At 53.0% G+C, this 21,644-nt stretch overlaps 1 protein-coding gene and 1 long non-coding RNA gene across 9 annotated transcripts in view; one reads left to right on the top strand and one right to left on the bottom strand.

The window, feature by feature from the left end:
* The first annotated feature begins 1,564 nt into the window (after positions 1-1,564).
* LOC144298148 (uncharacterized) lies at positions 1,565-10,085 on the top strand. The gene is made up of 3 exons (XR_013365132.1): positions 1,565-2,176; positions 3,425-3,548; positions 9,035-10,085. It is a non-coding gene; the product is annotated as an uncharacterized LOC144298148 (long non-coding RNA).
* HM13 (histocompatibility minor 13) overlaps positions 4,485-21,644 on the bottom strand; it is a 40,989-nt gene continuing 23,829 nt past the window's right edge. For 4 of the 8 annotated variants that reach the window (XM_077872620.1, XM_077872621.1, XM_077872622.1 and 1 more), the window contains 6 exons: positions 19,071-19,154; positions 15,597-15,633; positions 13,567-13,669; positions 7,894-7,979; positions 5,828-5,974; positions 4,485-4,940 (listed from right to left, as the gene is read on the bottom strand). In XM_077872620.1, coding sequence (XP_077728746.1) covers positions 4,838-4,940; positions 5,828-5,974; positions 7,894-7,979; positions 13,567-13,669; positions 15,597-15,633; positions 19,071-19,154 — 560 coding nt within the window. In that variant the 3' untranslated portion in view covers positions 4,485-4,837. Of the gene's footprint in view, positions 4,941-5,771; positions 5,975-7,893; positions 7,980-13,566; positions 13,670-15,596; positions 15,634-19,070; positions 19,155-21,644 lie in introns of all 8 variants that reach the window. The other 4 variants (XR_013365130.1, XR_013365131.1, XM_077872623.1 and 1 more) reach the window with 2 other exon arrangements.

Raw genomic sequence — 21,644 nt, 5'->3', positions numbered from 1 at the left:
TCTTTGCCATTTCCTAGCTCTTTGTGACCCCGGGCTGTTTCAGACTGAGTTTTAGATGCCTCCCTTGGAGGCATGGAGACAATAGTCAGTATTTCTTTCTGCTAGGGCTAGATTTCTTTTTATTCTCAGTTGTTTCTGTATGGTTTCTTTTTTTTTTTTTTTTAATTTTTATTTATTTATGATAGTCACAGAGAGAGAGAGAGAGAGAGAGAGGCAGAGACACAGGCAGAGGGAGAAGCAGGCTCCATGCACCGGGAGCCCGATGTGGGACTCGATCCCGGGTCTCCAGGATCGCGCCCCGGGCCAAAGACAGGCGCCAAACCGCTGCGCCACCCAGGGATCCCTGTTTCTGTATGGTTTCGATGGTATTGTATTTGTTTTTGAAAACTATGTTCACCTGGCTCAAAGTTTTAAATGTACAAAATACACAAAAGAATACATATACAACAGAAATTTTCTCCCAAGCGGATTCCTTTTTATCTTTCTTGCCCTCAAATTCATCCAAATAATATCTCTTTTTACATATCTGGTAGATGCTTCTGTAATTATCATCTGTTGAGGACCGGCTGTATGTGCTTCCCATGATTATTTCACTTAATCCTCACAGCCACCGAGGTGGACGGACAACCAGAAGACACTTGCTGGAAGCCATCCCTCTGGTGAGCAGTAGACCCAAGATAACGTGCGTCCATGTACGAAGCGCCTGCAGGCCCCTAGGATTGTCCCAGACTTGGGACATTCGACAAATACCGAGTACGGTCATCTTCTGGGGTTACAACTGCGGGCAGGACGGCTCAGCCCTCCCAGAGTTGGTATTCCAGGGGAGATGGCCCGGAGCTGACACCCCACTTTCCCAGTAAGGAAACCAAGGAACAGAAGGGCAAGAAACTGCCCCGGGGTCACAGGGTGGAAAGAAGAGAGGGAGGAGGGACCGTGCGTGGCTCAGTTCCTCAAGCTCGGACGTGGTTGCGGCTCAGGTCGGGATCCCAGGGTCCTGGGATGGAGCCCCATATGGCTCCCTGCTCACTGGGAGTCCCCTAGTCTCCCTCTGCTCACTCTCTCTAAAATAAATGTCTTTAAGAAACGAGGGCAGCCCGGGAGGCTCAGCGGCTTAGCGTCGCCTTCAGCCCGGGGCGTGATCCCGGAGACCCGGATCGAGTCCCACGTCGGGCTCCCCGCGTGGAGCCTGCCTCTCCCTCCGCCTGTGTCTCTGCCTCTCTCTCATGAATAAAATCTTAGAAGAAATGAGCTAGGACAAGCAGACGCCTTTCACTGGTGGGAAACGGGCAGGGAGCAGGGGAGGGCCTCGCCCCCGGGACCCCAGCTGGGGGTGGCCGGGCGGGGGGCGGTCCCAGCCCGGCCCCGCCCCCTGCGCTCGCGGCCGCGGCCCTGGCAGCCCCAGCGGCCGTTTCCTGCCTGCGTCGCTGGGCGGGCGGGCGGCCCATCTGGCGGCCCCCACGGGGCGGCGCGGGGAGGCGGCCCAGACTCGCTGGAGCCAGGCGCCGGCCCGCGCCCCCCGCCCGCCCGGAGAGCCCAGGTGTGGCCGCGGCGGGGGTGGGGGTGGGGGTGGGGCCTTCCTTCCCGCTCGGCCCTTCCTGACGCACCCGGGCAGGATGCAGCCTCCACCTCCCAAGACCCGGCCTGGAATCGCGGAGGGAATCCCGGTGGTGGGAAAGCCTGATGCGTCGGAGCGGCCCCCGCGTACTCCTCGTGGGACCCGGGCAGGGCTCGCCCTGGGTCTCGCAAGCTTTCGCCATGCCTCTCAGGGCCCCCAGACAGGACTATGGAGGGAGGCACCCTCCTGACCCCAGTGTTGACCTATTCACTTATTCAGCCGGTTCACGTGTGTCCCCCCCTCGCTGTTTCAGCCGGGAGAGGGCGCTGGCCTGTGCTCCCTGCTGTGCCCAGCAACTTGACCGGAGCCCAATCCTTCCTGGTGCTGAGGCCTGAAAGGGTATCTTGAGGCTTCAGAAGTTGGAGCCGCCCTGGGAGGGTCTCAGTCATTTCACTCAGGACAGCGGGCAGGCCCCTCCGGTCACAGCGTGGCAAGCCAGCCCTGCCGGCCAGGCGCTGACCCTCTTCTCCAGCGCTGCTCCCACGAACGGGGGCCTGGAACCCAGTAGCCTGTTTTATGTCAAACAGCACCTGTGGAGAACATCATGGTCTTCGAAGCCAGGTATCCCGGGTTCAAATCCCCTCCCCCGCCCCGGCCCTGAATTCTCTGCTGCAGTTTCCTTTATCTGCAAAAACGATGGTATTACCTTACAGGGTTGTTAAAACGACTAAATATTTCTAAGATACATAATATATTGCTAGAAACATGTTAGATACAAATGAAATATTAGAGCTCTGGGCAGGGCTGGTCTTCCCCCTTGGAGCCCCCTTCCACCTCCTTTAGTCAGGGGAGATTGAGGCCAGAGAGGCACACCTAACAAATCAGAGGCAGAACTTGGGGGTTTTGGAGCAGTTTCCTAAGAATCCACTCCACCCCGGGGTGAGGCTGGCACTAGGCCCACGCAGAGCCCTGCCCAGCCCCCCTCCCCCCACCTCTCCAGCGTGCAGGCCCAATCCGTGCCCGGCCTGGTGCCATTTTTCCATGGGACTCTGGCGGTGGCGGTTCACATCTGGAGTCTAGACTCGGAGGCTCTGCGGGCCGGGCCTACCGCCCGGGCTGGGCCACCGCTGCCCGCTGTTTGCTCAGCTGAAGCTGGTTAATTGGAATTAGAGTGGCCTCTGCGGTGCCGGCTGGCCGGGCGGGCCCTGGATGGCCGCTGCCGAGGTCTGTGGAACATCTGGCCGGGCCAGGACGGTCATTAGGTGGCAGGCGCCCGGCGCCACTGCCACCTCAGCCTCCGCCGGGGGCCGGCGGTGACTCAATGAGGCCTTTGTGGGCCTTGGGCCGCAGAGCCAACCATGCTGTATGCCTGGGCTGCCTGCCCCATCTGCTGCCCTCAGAGAGGCCTTGTTACAGGACCACACGGCCTCCCCTCCGGAGGCGGCAGGAGTCAGCAGAGATCTGAGAAGCCTCTGAAAGGGACCCCCTGGTTGGGAGAAACCTTTCAGATGTCCTACCCTTCCTTTCCTTCTCTTTAGGCCCAGAGAAGGTGGGTGACTGTCTCAAAGGGTGACTTGAGCCCAGGGGTCTAGAAGGGAGTTGCACAGTCCTTAGGAACTTGGGAATTCAAGGTGGACTGCTTGAGGTCAAATCCATATCTGTGGGCAACTTGCCTCAACTGTCTCATTTGCACAGTGGGACTAATACTAGCACCTGGAGCCTAAGACTGAAATGAGGTGAAATCCTGTATTGAGGTGCTTGGCAACAATTTACTACCTAGTGAGATTATTATATGGATACTTCTCATTCTCTGCTCATACCTATCTTTTGGCCACTTTCAAACTGTCTGAAAACCACTATTATTTTCAGCCTTTGAACCTGAGGCTTGGGCAGGAGAGAGCCCTGGGCTGGGAGTTGGAGGCTTGAGTCTCAGACTCAGAAACAGGTGGTGACCCTCTCCTGTTTCTCCACCCAGTGACCCGACTCCAGGCGGGTGAATAAGGGCTATGCCCCTTATCCACTGGGGATTCTCCTGCAGACCAGGGCTGCTTGCTGTCTTCAGCCAACTTGCACTGGGTCCCAGCCCTTCCTAACCCAGCTTCTCAGAGGCCCTGGCCCTTGTGCTGTGACTGGCATCAATGTCGGGGAGGAGGTGGCTTCTAGCATCAGTCTTCTGGCCTTGCACAGTCATTTTGGGAAGAACCCTGGGAATGAGAATAGGAATATGTGGCCTTGATCTCCAGGGAGAACCCAGAGTCCAAGAGCTCTCCAGCTGAAGCCATACAGATAGGAGCACCAGCGAACCTGGCTCCTGCCAGCCAGGGAATAAAACTTAAACTCTTCCCTGGGATCCATGAGGTCCTGCCCATTTCTCTAGGTTTGCAGTCATTGGTCCCCCTTGTGAGTCAGGTCAACTTTTTGGTATTCTCCTTGTCATCTCTGGGGTAGGTGGGTGATACATCTGGGCACCTGTCCAACAGTTTCAGTGCCCCCAAGTGTTGGGAGGAATGTGGTGAAGAAAACTGAATGGGACGGGGTGGGAGTGGGAGTGTGGGGGTAGGGATGAAGGAGCGCTCATGGGCCCCCTCTGCTGGCTAGAGGGCATCCCTGGAGTGCTGAGCTAGTCAGGCACCGGGTGGGCATCCAGGGAGATGGAAGCACTCAGAGGTCAGGGCCTCTCCCAGAGGTCGTGAGTTCACAGTCCCCAGGAAGGGGCCTCCAGGGAAGCTTCTGGGTGGGAGGGTGAGAGATGGTGAAGGCAATGCAAGATGTTGGGTACAGAGAATCCCTCCAAGGGTACAGTGGCCTGCCTGGGCAATGGGATGACACTATTTTTTTAAGTGGGCTCTGCACTGGGCAAGGAGTTTAAGCCTCATCCTTGGGGCTTGAACTCACAACCCCGAGATCAAGAGTCGGACACTTAACCGACTGAGCCACCCAGGTGCCCCTGGGATGAATTTTTAATGTAAGGCAAAGTCAGTCCACAATACAAAAATCTAAAAATCAAACCCACTTTTCCTGCCTGGCATCTAGGAGGGTGGGGGAGGTAGGGCTTCCTTTGCCCGCAGGGGACGGGAAGGGGTAGAGGAAGGCCAGAGAAGGGGGATGAAGGAACCAGGCCATGGGGGGCCCCGCTGGAGGGATCCTGTTGCCCCTGCCCCTCTCCTGGGGCTGCCCAGCCTCCAGCGCCCTTAGCCTCCCATGCCCTCTGCCCTTGCAGGCCTGTGCCAGCCTGCCCCCGCCTGCCTGGCCCGGCCCTCAGTGGGTCAGGCCCCAGCCGTTTCACTTCTCCTTCTTCTCCAGCCCCTTCGATGCCGAGGCCTCTGTTCCCTCTTTGGATCCCTCTGTCACTGCTGCTGCATCCTTAGGATTTGACTCCTCATAACTGACCAAAAAACAAAACAATAAGAACACCACCTTTAGAGGAGGGGAGAGCAGAACTTCCAGGCCCCGCCTCCCCACCATCCCAGGAAAGTCCCCAGGCACATGAAGAACACCAGTCTGGCATTCACGGCCCAGCACCTTCCAGGACTTGGCCCTGGCCCCACTGTATGCCCTTCTCAGACAGGTGGCTCTCCTTTCTTTGTGCCTGGTGGTGCCAAGAGGTGGCAAAAGGCAGTGGCAGATGGAGGAGAGGTTGGGTGGGCTAACCTTAAGCTTCTTGTACCTTCCACTTGGAGAGAGTGGGAAAAAATGGGGCAGCCAGGACGAAGCTATGGGAGATGGGCCACTTTCCAGGGTGCACGGTAGGAGTCAAACAACTCAGCCCCAGGGGTACAGGCAGGCAGGGGTTTGCCATACTGGCAAGTGGCAAGGTGCCACTCTTGAAGGTCGCCACCCTGGCTTAGCTCTTCCTGTGGGCCCCATTTATTGAGCAACTGCATTCACGCCAAGGACAGTACCCAGATCTTTCCCCAGAACCTCATGAGGCAGGAATGAAAGAGAGAGGGGCTTCGGAAGAGGAAAGTGGTCTGCCCAGGGTCTTATACATAGGCCAGCAGTAAGAGTATCTAATCCTGGATGACAAGGGCTGTTGCGATCTCCTCTCTCAAACGAATCCCAAACCACTGGTGAGGACAAGAGGTTCTAGAGCCCTGCTCCCGGCCCTGAGGCTGGGTGCAGTGACCTCTGGGTGGTTGTGCAGGAGGTACCACCTGCTGCCTACCCCTGACAATGCTCCCTGCCCGGTACACTGGAGCTGGGGTGTCTGCCCTACCTTGGGCCCCGGGGCAGTGGGGGGAAGCGGGCAGGTAGGCACCCGCCGGGCATTACATGGCGCTGGGATTCTGCGGGCGCCGGCGGCGAGGGCCAGCTAGCTTCTGCTGCATGGAGTCGGCCAGGCTGGCTGGGGAGCCCGAGACTGTGGGGAAGTGGGTGAGCCTCGGGGTGTGAGGCAGGATTTCCGCTGAGGACTCGTAGCTGTGTGAGAGACAGAGAGACAGAAAAAAGATGGAGAGGAAAAGACCGGGGGGGGGGGGGGGGGTGACAAGGGACACAGAAATTTCTCTTGTGAGGAGCAGGGAGCAGAACTGTGTCTTATTTTTATCTTCTACATTTTCAGACTCAGTGGAAGGAAGCGGGACTTACTAGGTGAATAAAAAAGATGTATCTATGCAGGGCAGCCCCAGTGGCGCAGCGGTTTAGCGCCGCCTGCAGCCCAGGGTGTGATCCTGGGGACCCTGGATCGAGTCCCATGTCAGGCTCTCTGTATGATGCCTGCTTCTCCCTCTGCCTGTGTCTCTGCTTCTCTGTCTCTATGAATAAATAAATAAAATCTAAAAAAAAAAAAAAAAAAAAAGTATCTATACAAAGGGACACTATGCAGCTGTGCAAAGGAACATGGACGTTCTAGATGTACAGGTGCTGCTGCAGAAACATTTCTAAGACCTACTGTTGTGTGACAAATCCAGATGCAGGATATTCTGAGAGTGCCACCATCTGTGCAGGAACTTACACGTGCACATTTACTGTTAGGAGCAAAGCTGTCTCTGAATGTGTGATAGAGCTCTGGGATGGCTGGGGTGTGAGGCAGTTTTCCCTTTCCCGGCTACAAAATTTTCAGCCATGTGAGTGTGTGAGCCAAGTGGATAAAGAAAAGGAGAGCACCTCTCAAGGGAAAAGTAAAACAGAAGGGAAGGTGGAGAATTAGGGAGAGAGATGGAGAAAGAGAGAGACCAACCTGCTTTTTCATCTCAATCTGAGAACTTCCTGGGGGCAGGGGCAGAAAGGGGTGCAGAGAGCCTGAGCGGTGGGACATTTAGGGAAAGCAAGGACCAAGTAGGTGCCCTGGCTCTGGATGTGCAGAGCTTGACCCGATGTGGACATAGCAGGACTGGGATGGTTACTCAAGACGGGGGTGGCTGAGGATAGATGAGCCTGAGGGTGAGGCTAAATGCTGAGCTCAGAGATCAGATCCCATCCCTGCCCCCAGATGTGCCCCCAACTTCATCCCCCAGCCTGGCCTCAGAGTCCACAGGGCTTTGCCAGCCTGGGATATATGGGCAGGCAGCTTGGGAGCCTGGGGCTTCTAGGCAAGACAGGGAGGGCAGAGGCAGGTACGGGGGAGGGGTGAGTCACAGGTTCCCCTGCAGGCAGCCAGGTGCACAGATGGCCCTGGCAGGCACTCGAGGGACAACCTGGAGGCCAGGCAGGTGGAGCTGGGTGGAAGGCCCCCGAGTGGGCAGCTTCAATAGCAGCTGGCAGCTATTTCTGGGTCCCTGGCAGGCAGAGTCAGTGGTGCTGGGGAGCAGACACCTGTCAGAGTCACGCAGGCCTCAGGGTATGGGTGGAGCTGTGCACAAGGTGTGGCAGGTGTGCATATGGCCATGGGAAGGGGTATGAGTGCAAGTGAGACACTTACTAAGACAGAACTAGGGGGTGAGAGCCACTGAGGCAGCTCAACAGGGACCGACACTTAATTTCCAATCTGGGGCACCTCCCACCCCACTAGGATCCTCCCTATTACTCACATGGGAAAGCTGACTGGGAAAGAGAAAGATTTGCCTGAAGTCACATGGTGGCAAAATCAGGCTGGGAACCCAGGGCTCCTGACAGTGGGGCAGCCTGGGGCAGGAGAGAATTATACTAGCCAGTCCCTTCTGAAGACTCAGCAGGCATCTGGATGTGGGGGCTGCCCTCCCCTGGCTCCTGGCCCCGCAGACAGGTTCCCGCTGGTGCTACAGGCCAGGCACCCACGTGCTGGCACAAAGGATGAGAGGTGGGGCTGGTGGCGGGAACGATGTTCCCCTGGAGACGTGTACAAGCAGCCCAGGCAGGCTCCACTGGTTGCCTGCGGGTGCACCTGTGCCATGCGGATATCTGCCCCCGTCCCGTCTTACCTGAACATCTCTGTCACTTCTCCCTTGGCCAATGCCACCAGAACAGGAAAGCCGATGCAGGCAGGGACCAGGTATAGAAGGGCAGGCTGTGAGAGAACAGAGCTGGTGGTGAACTGCTGGTCACTACACCTGCTCAGGGCCATTCCCATCACCCCAACCCTCTCCAGGGCATGACTGGGACAGTGATGGTCTAGGGGCCCAGAGGAAGTCAGTGGCTGGGCCTAAACCCAGGGCTCCTGACTCCCAGAGCAGGGCTGCTCCTCCCTGGGAGGGAATGCAAGGAACCCAAAGGAAATCAAGCATACAGGGCTTTAAGGGTACCCAGGAGTCTGGCTGGCAGTATCCTAATCACCTGGGACATCGGGTTCAAACAAGCAGCCTCCTGGGTCAGTCCTATTTCCAGAGACTCTGCTTCCCTAGTCTGGGGGTGGAGGTTTGCATCTTTATTTTTATTTTATTTTTTTTAAAGATTTATTTATTTATTCATTCAGAGAAAGCGAGAGAGAGGCAGAGACACAGGCAGAGGGAAAAGCAGGCTCCATGCAGGAAGCCCGATGTGGGACTCGATCCCAGGTCTCCAGGATCACACCCCGGGCTGCAGGCGGCGCTAAACCACTGCGCCACCAGGGCTGCCCCAAGGTTTGCATCTTTAAATGCTCCAGGAGGGGAGCCCTGGGTGGCTCAGCAGTTTAGCGACTGCCTTGGACCCAGGGCATGATCCTGGGATCAAGTCCCACATCGGGTTCCCTGCATGGAGCCTGCTTCTCCCTCTATGTCTCTGTCTCTCTCTGTCTCTCACGAGTAAATAAAATCTTTAAAAAAAAAAAAAAAAATGCTCCAGGAGACACTGTTCAATGCTGTTCCAAAAATACGACCCAGGTGGTCTGGCTCCAGAGCCTATGCGTGGACTCCTGGTGAAGCTTGGTCTGGATGGAGCACAAACTGCATACACCCTGAGCTCAGCCTCCCGAGGAGCATTTCAGTCCATCTCTACATCCCCTATAACCCTCCTCCTTGTCTACACGAGGAAGGCTCATGCTCTGGGAGGACAGGGCACAGTGCAGGCCTCGGATATCTAAATGGTAAACTGGGGACTGTGGCTCAGGCACATTAGATTCTAAAGCTGTTCTTTTCCCCACAGCATCTGAAAGTTGGACATTACCGCTCAACCCTCCATGACCCCCAATGCTCCCTGGTCGCCCGAAGGCCTCAGAAGATATGACCCCGCTTTCTTCTTCAACATGACCTGACTGCCCCACTCTGGCCACAGGGGCCTTGCTTTGGTCCTCTCCATCACCTCTAGCCACAGGACCTCTGCATGGGCAGTTTCTGCTGCCTGTGATGCTCTTCACACCTCTGCCTAGACTCCTCCTCCTCTGGACCTCTGTTTGGTGGTTACCTCTGTGGGGAAGCCTCCAGCGGCAGGGAGCCAGGCCCTCCTATCACCTATTCTCAGGGCCCCTGCCACTCTCTGCAGCAGACCATCATTGTATTATTAGACTTTGGTCTCACTGCCAGGCTGTCAACTTCAGGAGGGCAGCGTCCACGGTTGTCCTTGTCACTGCTCTATTCCTGGCACTCAGAAGAGGGCCCAGTAAATACAAAGCACATGTCTTCTTGGCTTCTTCATGGGTGCTCACAAAGTGAAGAAGGTGTCTTGGAGGTGACTAGGGTGAGGAGATCTCACTCCTATGGCAAGCGTGGTCAGAGAACAGGGCTCCACAGCCTGCTAAGCCTGACTTTCAAACCATGTGGCCTGTGAACCACATCACTTCATATGTACTATCCTTGAAGCTAATGACATAATCTGAGTTCTACAGATGATGCTACTGACACTTAGATAGGGAGAAAGGACTTGCCCAAGGTCATAGGAGGTGTGCAAGTGGCTGAGCTTCTCCTATTCTTGTCAGAGTAACTCATTTGCTGAGTTAGGCTTTGGGTAAATTAGGCTTTAGGCCTTTTGGAAGTTGACAGAAATGACAATGACAAAAGTCTACACCATAACATGAGAGGCAGTCAAAGCAGTACTCAAAGGAAAATTTGTAACATTAACTCTAGGTACATTTATTAGAAAACAAGACTTAAAATAATCTTAGCTGTCAAGTCAAGAAGCCAGAAAAAGAACAAAACACCAAAAAGTAGAAAGAAAATAACAAAGACAAAAGCAGAAATTGATGAAATAGAAAATTAAACAAATATAAACTATTAGAATTTAATTTCTCAGAAGGCCTTTTGTACTCACTTTACAGACAAAGAGACTGAGGATCAGAAGATGCAAGGAACTGCCCTCCTCATGTGGTTGGCCAGGATGGCACCTCCATCTCTAAGTCTTTACCAAGGCCGGGCCAGGCAAAGTAGAGGGCTTCCCAGAGGTTGGGGGGTGGGGTGGGAGGGTGGTACAAGTTTAGCTCCCCCAAGGCCTGCCTCACTTGAGAGCCAGGAGCCACTGATGGGCTGCTGTGGGAAGTGGCGAGTTTGCTATTATTAGAGGAATACAAGCCTATGCTTTTCTTTCCAAGGCACCAGGGAACCTCTCCAAAGTCAGTGCTGAGGAGAGGCTGGGATGTATAGCTTGGGATAGCAAGCTGGGCATCAGGGCTCCTGGCTTTCTTTTTTTTTTTATTTTTTTTATTTTTATTTTTAATTTTTATTTATTTATGATAGAGAGAGAGAGAGAGAGGCAGAGACATAGGCAGAGGGAGAAACAGGCTCCATGCACGGGGAGCCCGACGTGGGATTTGATCCCGGGTCTCCAGGATCGCGCCCTGGGCCAAAGGCAGGCGCTAAACCGCTGCGCCACCCAGGGTTCCCGGCTCCTGGCTTTCTATCCAGCCTTAGCTCCGCTGTGTGATCCCAGCTAAACTGCTTCCCTTTCTCTGTATTATGAGGATACCTGATCATCTTGAATGGTCTTTCTAGGAGGCTGCCAGACCCCTGGCTTGGAATTTTTTTTTTTTTTTTTTTTTTAATATTTGAGAGAGAGAGTGAGAGCGTGCATGGGAGTGCAAGAGACAGTCTTAAGCAGACTCCACATTGAGTGTGGAGCTTGACGCAGGGCTTAATCTCATGACCCTGAGATCATGACCTGAGACGAAACCAAAGGTAGGACGCTGAACTGACTGAGCCACTCAGGCGCCCCTGGAGTGGGTTTTTGATAGAAGCTACACGGGCTGAAAACCACATAAGCAATGGTGACTCCCTCCTAGGGAATTGCAGGCACTGGGACTGCCTGTGTCTTGGAAAAGGAGAGAGTCCTCAAGAAACAGGTTCCCCTTATGTCCTGGATCCTCTTTCCAAGATTTCCAGGGAGATGCCCACGTGGATGATGGGAAAACCGTTGGGTTGCTGTTGGGGAGTGGCACAGGCCTGGGGCCAGGGGTCAGGAGTCCAGGGCTCCAGCTAGGGCCCGGTTTGATTTACTTTGTGACCCAGGAAGTTTCCTTTTCTCTCTAGGTTACAGTGTCACTACTCAGAGGATCAGCTCTCCAGCCAGTGTGGGAGCTCCAATGGGATCCTCAGAGTCTAGCCTAGGCAGAAGCAAGGCTGCCACCTGGTGGCCTCTGGGAGAATGGCTCTCAGATTGGAACCTAATGGGGTGGAAGCAGAGACTTCCCAGAGGCCTCTAAGCTAGTCCCCCAAGCCAGGTCTAATCATTCTCAGTGACCTCCTTGTTAAGTGTGTGTCACTCTTGGCTTATATAGCTCCTGAGGCCATTTGGAGAAGTGAATGAGAGGTGGTTCCTCACTGGTTCTTGGTTTCTCCACCTATAAGCTAGAGGACCCTGGACCCTTGAGCTTCTATAGAATGAAAATACTATCTACTTCCTAAATATTGTAGACACACTGTAGAGACTAAATAAGTTAATGAGTAAAAATTTTTTTTTTTTTTTAAGATTTTATTTATTTATTCATGAAAGACATAGAGAGAGGCAGAGACATAGGCAGATGGAGAAGCAGACTCCATGCAGGGAGCCCAATGTGGGACTTGACCCCGGGGACTCCCGGATCATGCCCTGAGCTGAAGGCAAACTTGTAACCGCTGAGTCACTCAGGCATCCAGTAAAAGGGTTTCTTTAGCATAGTGCCTGGCATACAGTAACAGCTCAACAGCTATTGTGATTAACTCAAAGATGGCTTCTCTGTAGCTGGTGCCCTGGAGTGGGGGAAGGGGGAGACCAGGGGGAGGGCAGGATGGAGGGAACAGTGACAACGATGACAGCTAGTACTAGTACCTGGGCCAGGCAAAATTCTGAGCTATTTCCTTCTACTAACTCATTTCATCCTCAAAAAGCTCCAAGCTGGCTACTAATACTTATCCCCCCCCCCCACTTTTTTTTTAAAACACTGAGGGAAATCAAGCGTAACTTCAGCAATCTGCCCAGAGCCCTGTTGCGAACAGATGGAGAAGTCTGGACTTCCTCCCACCTGAGTCCCCTTAGCCTTAATTCCACCCAGCCTTTCCCACTGCCAGGCTTGGTTGCCACATGACCCATGTTTATTTATTTTTATTTATTTATTTTTAAAATATTTTATTTATTTATTCAAGAGACAGAGAGACAGAGACAGAGACACAGGCAGAGGGAGAAGCAGGTTCCATGCAGGGAGCCCGATGTGGGACTCAATCCCGGGTCTCCAGGATCATGCCCTGGGCGCAAGGCAGGCGCTAAACCCCTGAGCCACCCAGGGATCCATGACCCATGTTTAGATCCTGGCTCTACTACATGCTTGCCATGTAGTACCTGACCTCCAGTCCCCGCGTCTGCTCATGAGGACTCTCATGAAGAACTGAGCAGAGCCTGGCATATGGGAAGTGCTTTGATTTCTAGTAGAGAGTAATCTTGTCTGCTGGCTGTCCCCTCCCGGCCTTACCCTCTTCAGGCCACAATGACAGCTCTTTTTTTTTTTTTTTTTTTTTTTTAAATTTTTATTTATTTATGATAGTCAGAGAGAGAAAGAGAGAGAGGCAGAGACATAGGCAGAGGGAGAAGCAGGCTCCATGCACCGGGAGCCTGATGTGGGATTCGATCCCGGGTCTCCAGGATCGCGCCCTGGGCCAAAGGCAGGCGCCAAACCGCTGCGCCACCCAGGGATCCCACAATGACAGCTCTTAGTCTTCACTCCACCATGATTTACTCTGTGGTAGCTCAGTACCCAACTTGGTGGGAGGAGGAGGCAGAGGTCAGCCTGCTTGTGGAATCAGAGAGGGCCCCTGACACCTTATCACTCACCTGGTAAGATGGGCACTGGGCTGAAACATCCAACACCCATCTCAATACTGTTCCATCTGCCCCACTACTGAGGCTCAGAAGCCACAGCCCCTCTTACCTAGACTCTGGGCAGCGGGGGCCATGTGACACTGATCTGGTCCATGAAATGTGAGCAAAAATCTGCCAAAAGGGTTCTGGGAAAGGATTTGCTTTCCTGATGAAGGGAACAAGCACGGTTGTATCTGTGCTCCTTCCCCTTGCCACTGACATGCTTGTGCTACTTGGAGCACCTGGCGACATTCTGCAATGGCCATAGGTAAAAGGCCAGGGGTCAGATATGCCCACTCTCACTCTGCTGGGGAGCACCTACCTCTGGATTGCTTGTGCATGTGACAAATAAGCCCTACATATGTGAGTCCCTGCTACTGACAGAGCATTCCTGATCCATGAAGTACAGTGCCACTCACCTGGGCATGTTTGAAGATGTGCATGATGAAGATGGTAAGGCCCAGGCCGAAGATGTAGGCTGCAAAACTGGTGTAGAAGTAGGTGTGGGTGTTCTTCTTTAAGCTTTAGGAAGATGTGGGGAGAAAGAGGAGGAGGGTTAGTTGCAGGTGTGGGAGCAGCACCATCTCTTCTAAGAGGGGGAGCTGGGGAAGACCCTGGAGGCTATATGGGATGGCTGAGAAGTTGGCACTGGGCGTGCATCCTGGTACTGTCCCAGCTATAGGTCTTTGGACAAGACACTTTCCTTCTTTAGGCCTGTTTATTCAGGCCTGTTTATTTCAAAATGGGAAAACCACAACCCATCTATTCAGTGGTTGTGAATATCAAGTGCCATAAGTGGCTTTAAGATTTTAGCCAGGATAGAAATCACCTAGAAAGCTTGTAAAACCCCCCAAAACAAACAAAAAAACCCCCAAACTTCCAGGGCCAATTCCCTGGGAATCTGATTGAATAAGTCTGGGACAAGGTCCAGAAATCCACATGTTGAGAAACCGCTCAGGTGAATGTGCTATGGGGGAATTATGCTTCGAGTGATACTACAGCAGCTGCAAAGCTGACTTACTCCTTTTTAGTGCAGCGGACTTAACAGTTCAGTGACCTGTCGTGCATGCTAAATAGCTGCTGACAACGTGGATAAAGTGCCAGTGGCTTCCTGGAGGCGAGTCATCCAAAGAGCAGCCCCGGGACTGAATCACACTGCCGTTCCAGGATTTCCCTTTACAACCTCAGCTCCATGACCTCTGTGTGTCTCCGGCACTCAGCACAGTGCCCAGCACCATCTGTGGACTGAAGGAGTACTTGCGGCCCCCTTTCTCCTTGCCCTGGCTGCCGGAGAGCCTGGAGCTGTGAACGCACTAGGAGTTATGCTGCTGTGGAGCCTGGGGTGAAGCCACTTTGGGCATGCTGTACAGATTCTGAAACCAGCTCTGAAAGACTGTCCAGTCCTGCAAATCCAGGCTAGGAATGAGACTCTGCCCTTGAGGGTGCTGGCAGCCGAATGTGAATCTGTGTCTCTAGCAAGTGGCCCAGAGACTCTCATGGGGTTCTTTATGTATCCCCCCTGAACAGCCAGGAGAGCAGCTGGCTGGCACAGACGTGCCACTACTTGCAGACTGGCCAGGTCCCTCCCAAAGGCTGTCTGTACACCCATGGTCGTAAGGTTTGAGTCGCACTACACAAAAAACCCAGATGTACGTGAGCAGGGGCAAGTTTCACAGGCAAACTCAACTTCAATGACACTGGTACAGTTTCTTGTTACAAGTGTTACTGCTTTGGCAATTACCAGGCAAGAGGAGATTGAGCACAAACCACGGTGAAGTTTAGTGCACATAAAGCAAACCTTCCACTGGGAAGGCTGAGCGCCACCTGCTGGCGGCATGCCCAGCTGCATTAACAGTGCCACGTTTTCTGCTGGAAGGGGTGACTCAAGTCAGACCCTTCCCTCTCCCTGTGCTCACTATGCACGATGGACAGAACAAAACAAATCGGAGTGAGGGATTGCGGGGAGCAGCCAGAGTAGCTGGGCCACAGTGACCTGAGCCGGGGCTGATAATGCGTGATGACGAATGGACTGCAGCTGGGTCTCCCTGCAGCCCTGTGCTCAGTGCTCCCCCCAGGTTTTCTCTGTAATGCCGAGGTCAAAGCTCTTGTTTACCACCAAGTTAAGAAGGAGACACTTTAGCCCAGAAAGGTCAGATCACTTGCCAAGGTCACGCAGTGAGAAAGCGCTATGAGTACCACTAGGACCTTCTGGGTTTAAATCTCTTGGAGTGTGATCCTTTTTTCTTTTTGGCCACAGGGTCGTGGAATACTCAGAATTTCAAGTGCAGATAAGAGTCAGAATTGCACTGGCTGCTGCAGAGGTGGAGGGTCTGATCGCAGGTCACCTCCTCTGGGTTCCTGAAAGCCCCCAAGGAACCCCCGGAGTACCCTGCCCACGGAAGGCCCCTCACTTGTGGAGTTTGAGGGCTAGAGTTTCCAAGTAGCTTACCTGATGTCAAACCGTAGCAGCAAGGCAATGAAGATCCCTGTGGGCAGAGAGCCAGGGTTAGATGGTGGCAGGGAAGCCAGCACCTCAGGAAGGCTGGGGGATGGAGCTCCCCTGCCTGTGACGGGGAGAAGTAGGGTGGTGGACTAAGATACAACCGGGTCCCCAACCTGATGTTCCCAGTCATGGAGCAATCACTGGGGCCCAACACCACCAGCTGCCGGCAGAAATCCCGTTTCTCTACCATTAGGCTTCCTTAGAAGAGTGAGAAGATCCCAGGGGTTTGCTTTGGTCTGGGACCACATTGATCTGGCACCTCACAGCGCCATAATGTGTCACCCTGAGTCCATCCACCCAAATGTTTATTGAGGCCTTCTAAGTACTAGGCACTGTAGACAACAGGAAGCAAAATCACTGCACCCGCAGAGCTCAGCCAAGGCAGCAGGAGGTAGACATGCTGATCAAATGGGAACAAAATTCCACATAAGACCCTAACCATGAAAGGGTGCTTTGTGTTACGGGAAGGTGTATCTGGAGATATGCCAGGCTCAGAGGAGTGCAGGGAAGAGAAAGAAGGGCTTCTTTGAGGAAGCGAGACTTGCCAGGGAGAGGGAACAGCACATGCAAAGGACCCAAGGAAAGAGCGGGTTGAGATGTGGCATAGGTCAAGGAGCCAGTAAGGTTGTAGGACAGAGCAGGAGATGCAGGTGGTGGACCAGCCACACAGGGCCATGGGGCGCGAGGAGGAACTGAGTCTCTTTTCCGAGTAAGGGAACACAAGGAAGAATTCCAAGCAGGGGAACAACCTAGCCAGATTATGAAAACAACCCATGTGGCAACTGCTTGGTTGGAGGGAGGAGTAGGAGCAAGAAGAGCATCGGAAGGCTCTCCGGCAATATAGAAGATGATTAACTCTGTCCACCCACTGCACTCCTACTGACATTTCTTTTCTTTCTTGCCTTTTTTTTTTTTAAAGATTTATTTATCTATTCATGAGAGAGACAGAGAGAGAGAGGCAGAGACACAGGCAGAGGGAGAAGCAGGCTCCATGCAGGGAGCCCGATGTGGGACTCGATCCTGGGACTCCAGGATCACACCCTGAGCCGAAGGCAGACGTGCTCAACCGCTGAGGCACCCAGGTGTCGCTCCTACTGGCATTTCAAATCCCAGCCCAGACACCCCAAAAGCCCAAGAGTCCTTGAGACCCAGCCAACCAGGCCAGCCTCTGTATGTTGCTCACATGCCACACCATCTGGGTCTATCTGTGTCTGTCTGGCAGCACATGACTAATTTCATTTTATTTCATTATTTATTTATTTATTTTAAAAGATTCCATCCTGGGATCCCTGGGTGGCGCAGCGGTTTGGCGCCTGCCTTTGGCCCAGGGCGCGATCCTGGTTAGACCCGGGATCGAATCCCACATCGGGCTCCCGGTGCATGGAGCTTGCTTCTCCCTCTGCCTGTGTCTCTGCGCCTTTCTCTCTCTATCATAAATAAATAAAAAAATTAAAACAAAACAAAAAAAACAAACAAAAAAAAGAGATTCCATCCTTAAGCAATCTCTACACCCAATGTGGAGCTCTAACCTACAACCCTGAGATCAAGAGTCCCACACTCCACTGACTGAGCCAACCAGGCGCCTCAACATACGACTGATTTTAAATTAGAAGGGATTTAGTCCTCCCTGAGACCTTGAGACTGTGTATGAGTAGGGAGATGGTAGGTGGAGAGAGAAGACAAATGCTGCCTTTCTGGAAACAAAGCTGGGAATGCAGCGTCCCCCTAGCAGTTGAATTCTATCTACACTGTTCTCTAACTAATGCAGAGGTCAGAGCTCTGCTAAGGGCTTTCACCTTTAATAACGCATCTGGTCCTCAAAACAATAGTCTGCAGGAATCTATTCTTTGAAGAATATCTCTGGGGCACCGTGAGGGTGTCATCAACTTTCAGCTACAGAAATTACTTGAAGACTTAGATACGTAGGTATGTGCAGTGGTGGGTGTCCTGTGCATGCCACAAGTGCAGAACCACGAGCAACGAGGATACTGGGGAAGTCTGTGCGGATGCCTGGAGCAGCCCATGCCTGGCATAGTGAGTGAGCTGAGTGCTTTCTGGGACTCAATTTCTTCTGTCTGATGGAGCTGTTTCTCCCAGCCACACAGCACTACAAGTCATGCAAAGTCCTGGGTTCAAGACCACACTCCCATGTGCCCAGGAACTTGAGCAAGTCTGGCATCTGAGCCTCAGTGAACTCATCTGTAAAATGGAAACACCCTATACCTCACTGGGCTGTTAAGAGCAGCAAAGAGACAAACATACAAGAAGCACTCAGCACAGGGGCAGGCATGTGGCAGGTGCCTGACACATGGCCGCTGTGGTGATCATCATCCTATTACTGGCATTACTGTTACAGGATATTTCTGACAGTGAAGGCATTCTCTGCACACAGATAACCTGGGCTGGGCCTGGTGTTGGCCCTTAACAGTGTGTGAAGTTGTGAAAGTCCTTTTACTTCTGAGCCTCAGTTTCCTCGGCTGAGGAAAAAACCTCTTTCGCTGCCACACAAAATCCAAGTGTCACAATGGAAGTGTCGGTATCATCCCAGGATATTAGAACTGTTATTGCCTCTTAGAGTGAAAAATAGGTTGGCTTTTCATTTGTTCCATATTTTCTTCTTTTAAGCAAGCACCAGGGTGCTTCTAATCCTTGGACTCTGAGCCTCTGGACTGTAACAAGAACAAGCGTGTCCTTTGGATACCTGTCACCAGGCCCGGATCCGCAAATACACACATCTGAGGTTCAGCTACCACAGTGACCTACAGCAGCAACTCGGCTTTACCGAGTCTTCTGACTAGTAGTTTACGCTGCTGGTGCCCCAAGGCCAGTTGAGGCTGTGGGCCCCCGGGACCTTGTGCCCACAGCCACAGATGCACCAACTAGCAGTTCAGAGGTCAACTCATGTGGACAAGCAAGTATGTGTCCCATGTCCCTTTGCCAGGAGTACAGAAGCCCATGCTCATGGTGCCCCGTGTCCACATACACAGGCATGTTCTGCCTGTAACAGGGGCAGGAGGACCACAGGGACTGGCAGTGCCAGCATATTGGGACTACTTGTAAACACTGGCAAAGGGAGGGAATGTGTGAGAAGGCTCATGAGATGTGTTTTTCACAGAATGTATTTCTGTCGCAGACACCTATTTCTGCTGTTCTTGGGTCATGTCTGTTCAGTGAGACCAGAAGCTCCGAGGATGGTCTTGCTCACTGCTGTCCCCCTGCTGCCCGACTCAGGGCCTGGCATGACTGCTGTTCTATGTGGGCTAAAACCCGGGGCTGACCTGGGGCTGGGTGTCCGGAATCGCCTGGCCCCTCCCTTCCCTGTTCACTGTGGCGAGGCTGTGTCAGAGTAGTCTTCGTCCTCCTCCTCCCTTCAGGTCCTTCCACCACCTGCACTGTGGGCCCCAACCCTGGCTGGCTCACCTGGAATGACAATATCTCCGAGTCCCAGCATGGCAAAGTTGTCTGCTTCGAGGCCCTTCTCCAGCAGGTCTTGGGGAAACACCACTGTGGGGGGAAGCAGGGATACGAGGAATTGTTAAGAGCCGGGTTCAGAGTGCCTCCCAGCCCCACACCTGTTGCATGAAACTCACACACTTGCATTTAAGGGGGTGGGATGGGAGGCATGAGGATGGTGACAGGTTGAAGGGCAAAGTCTCTATCTGGAACCACAGCTAGTTAGAGGGGGAAGAATCTAGGATCATCTAGATCAAAGGTTGACTGCCTTTACTGAGCTAGAACTCACATAGCACACCATTTTAGTGCTCTCTGCTAGCTATGGAACCCTCTGGTGAAGGGGGATCTACCTTAAAGCCATATGTATGAAAGAGATCAAAGAGCCCACGCAGTGCTGACATCTAATAGGCTTTCCCTCTCAATACAGCAGGGGTGGGGGCAGGGGGTGGTCCTTGATCTGCAACAGGGAGATCCCGGGCTAGAGGCACTTCCTGGATGTGTTGAAGGAAAAAAGGTCACACTCCTACAAACTCCTTACCTAAAGGCCCTCACTCAAATATCATGCTGACCCACTTGTTTAGATAAATGTAGATGGAGAGAAATGCCTCTTCTGTGTCCAGTTATGGCAAGAGGTAGCTATAACTGGATCTCATCCATAGTACTTTTTTAAAAAAAATATTTACTTGAAAAAAAAAAAAATTTACTTGAGAGAGATAGCACAAGAGAAGCAGAGAGCACAAGCGGGTAGAGGGGCAGAGGGAGGAGGAGAAGCAGGCTTCCCGCTCAGCAGGGAGTACGATGCAGGGGCTGATCCCAGGATCCCAATCACAACCTGGGCCAAAGGCAAATGCTGAACTGACTGAGCCACCCAGGCACCCCTCCATGGCAACTTGTAAGCAGAAGAGCATTAGGTGTGGGCCTCACGGTGAGATGCATGGGTTTGAATCTTGGCTCTGCTGTGTGACTTTGTACAGGTTACTTAGGGGATCTGTGCTTTAGTTTTCTCACCTGTGAATGGGTAACAACAGAACTGACCCCACAGAGTTGTGAGAATCAGATGATTTGCACGCATTGTTAACTGTCACTCCATGCCTTCTTTACTAATCCAGTTTGACTTTGGGCAGGACAGCCTTCCTGGGTGATGGATCAAGTAGCATAAGGCTAGGGCATCTGGACAACCCCAGTCCCTGAATTCCTGACTTCCCTTCCAGCTAGGGGTGGTCACATGACCCAGCTCTGGCCAGTGATATGCAAACAGAGGTACACTGGGGTTTCTAGGTAAGCTTGTGCCTCCCTAATGAACACACAGATACCCCTCCTCAACTACTACTCCCCGCCATGAATGCACAGTCAGTGATTTACAGATCTTCTCATTCTATCTTCCTGATCCTGGTACCATTAAATTCCGAGGGGCAGATGTGAAAACCAGGGCCCAGAGAGGAGAAGTCTCTTGCCTGAGGCCATCCAGCCAGCAAGTGTCAGATCTGGGATACCAGTCCAGCCAGCCTGACTTAACCACTGCTATCCTGCCTGAGCTCCACGCCTAGCAGTGGAGAGCAATGGGCCTTCTACCCACGCTACAACCCAAGTGTAATAGTGTCACTGCCCTCTCCAGAGCCTTCCAATGGCTCATTCACTGCCCATTGGGCAGTCTAGGCTTCTTGGCTTGACACTCTGGGCTTCCCAAATCTGGCCTCTTTTCTGCTGCTCCCCTAAACTCAGCCACGTTCCCTCCCTGATTCTCTGTTCCCAGGGCCCTCTGTGCATTTCCCTGCCTTTGCCCTCTGCCGAAGCTCTGCTTTCTCTTTCAAAGGCCCACATTGCCCCTGCTTCCTTGGTAAACATGTGTTCATCCTTCATGAAAGCTTTCCTGGCACCTTGGCTGGCTTCATCTATCATAGCACATGGGGAATAGCTGCTGCTCTGGCTGGCCCAGCATCTGTTCTCCTGCTGGAGAACTGCCTTGCTTTACATCCTTGGTTCTGGGGGGCTGCCAATTCAAATATTCTGCTTCCAGACACTGAGGGGGGCAGCGACCCAGGCCTGTCCATCGTGATCCTCTGTCTCCCCAGCAGGAGAGCCTGGCTCATGGGCCCACTTGTTTATTCAAGACAAAGCTGGCAGAAACTTGTTTCCCTTGGGGTCACTGAGCTGGGACCACAGCATCTGGGAGCAGGGTGTAGCCAGGAGCCTCTGTCTGGCTCATCGAGGCCTCTCTAAAGCAGTGGAGAGCCAGAGTTTGAGAACAGTTGTTCCTTGCTGAGGCCAGCTTTACCCTGGCTGCCCAGTGCCCACGGAGTTTGGTTCTTAGGACCAAAGCCTTCCCAACAGGACTCTCTCCTTTCTTGCTATCAGCCTGACTCATTCCATCCTCTTCTTTGGGTCTCATGATCCCAGGAGGGGATTCTTGAGTGGTCTGAGCCTTAAACTCAAAGCTAATCATGCTTTTCCCACCTTCTTGCTGACGACCAGTTTGGATTTGGGCCTATGAGAAAAAAACCTCCCTCTCTGATGAGAGAAACACAAAGTTCCCCCTCTCTT

Source organism: Canis aureus, chromosome 26, assembly GCF_053574225.1.
Source record: "Canis aureus isolate CA01 chromosome 26, VMU_Caureus_v.1.0, whole genome shotgun sequence".
Classification (NCBI taxonomy): Eukaryota; Metazoa; Chordata; class Mammalia; order Carnivora; family Canidae; genus Canis; species Canis aureus.
Note: the sequence above shows the minus strand (reverse complement) of the source record. Positions and strands in the feature narration are given on the sequence as shown.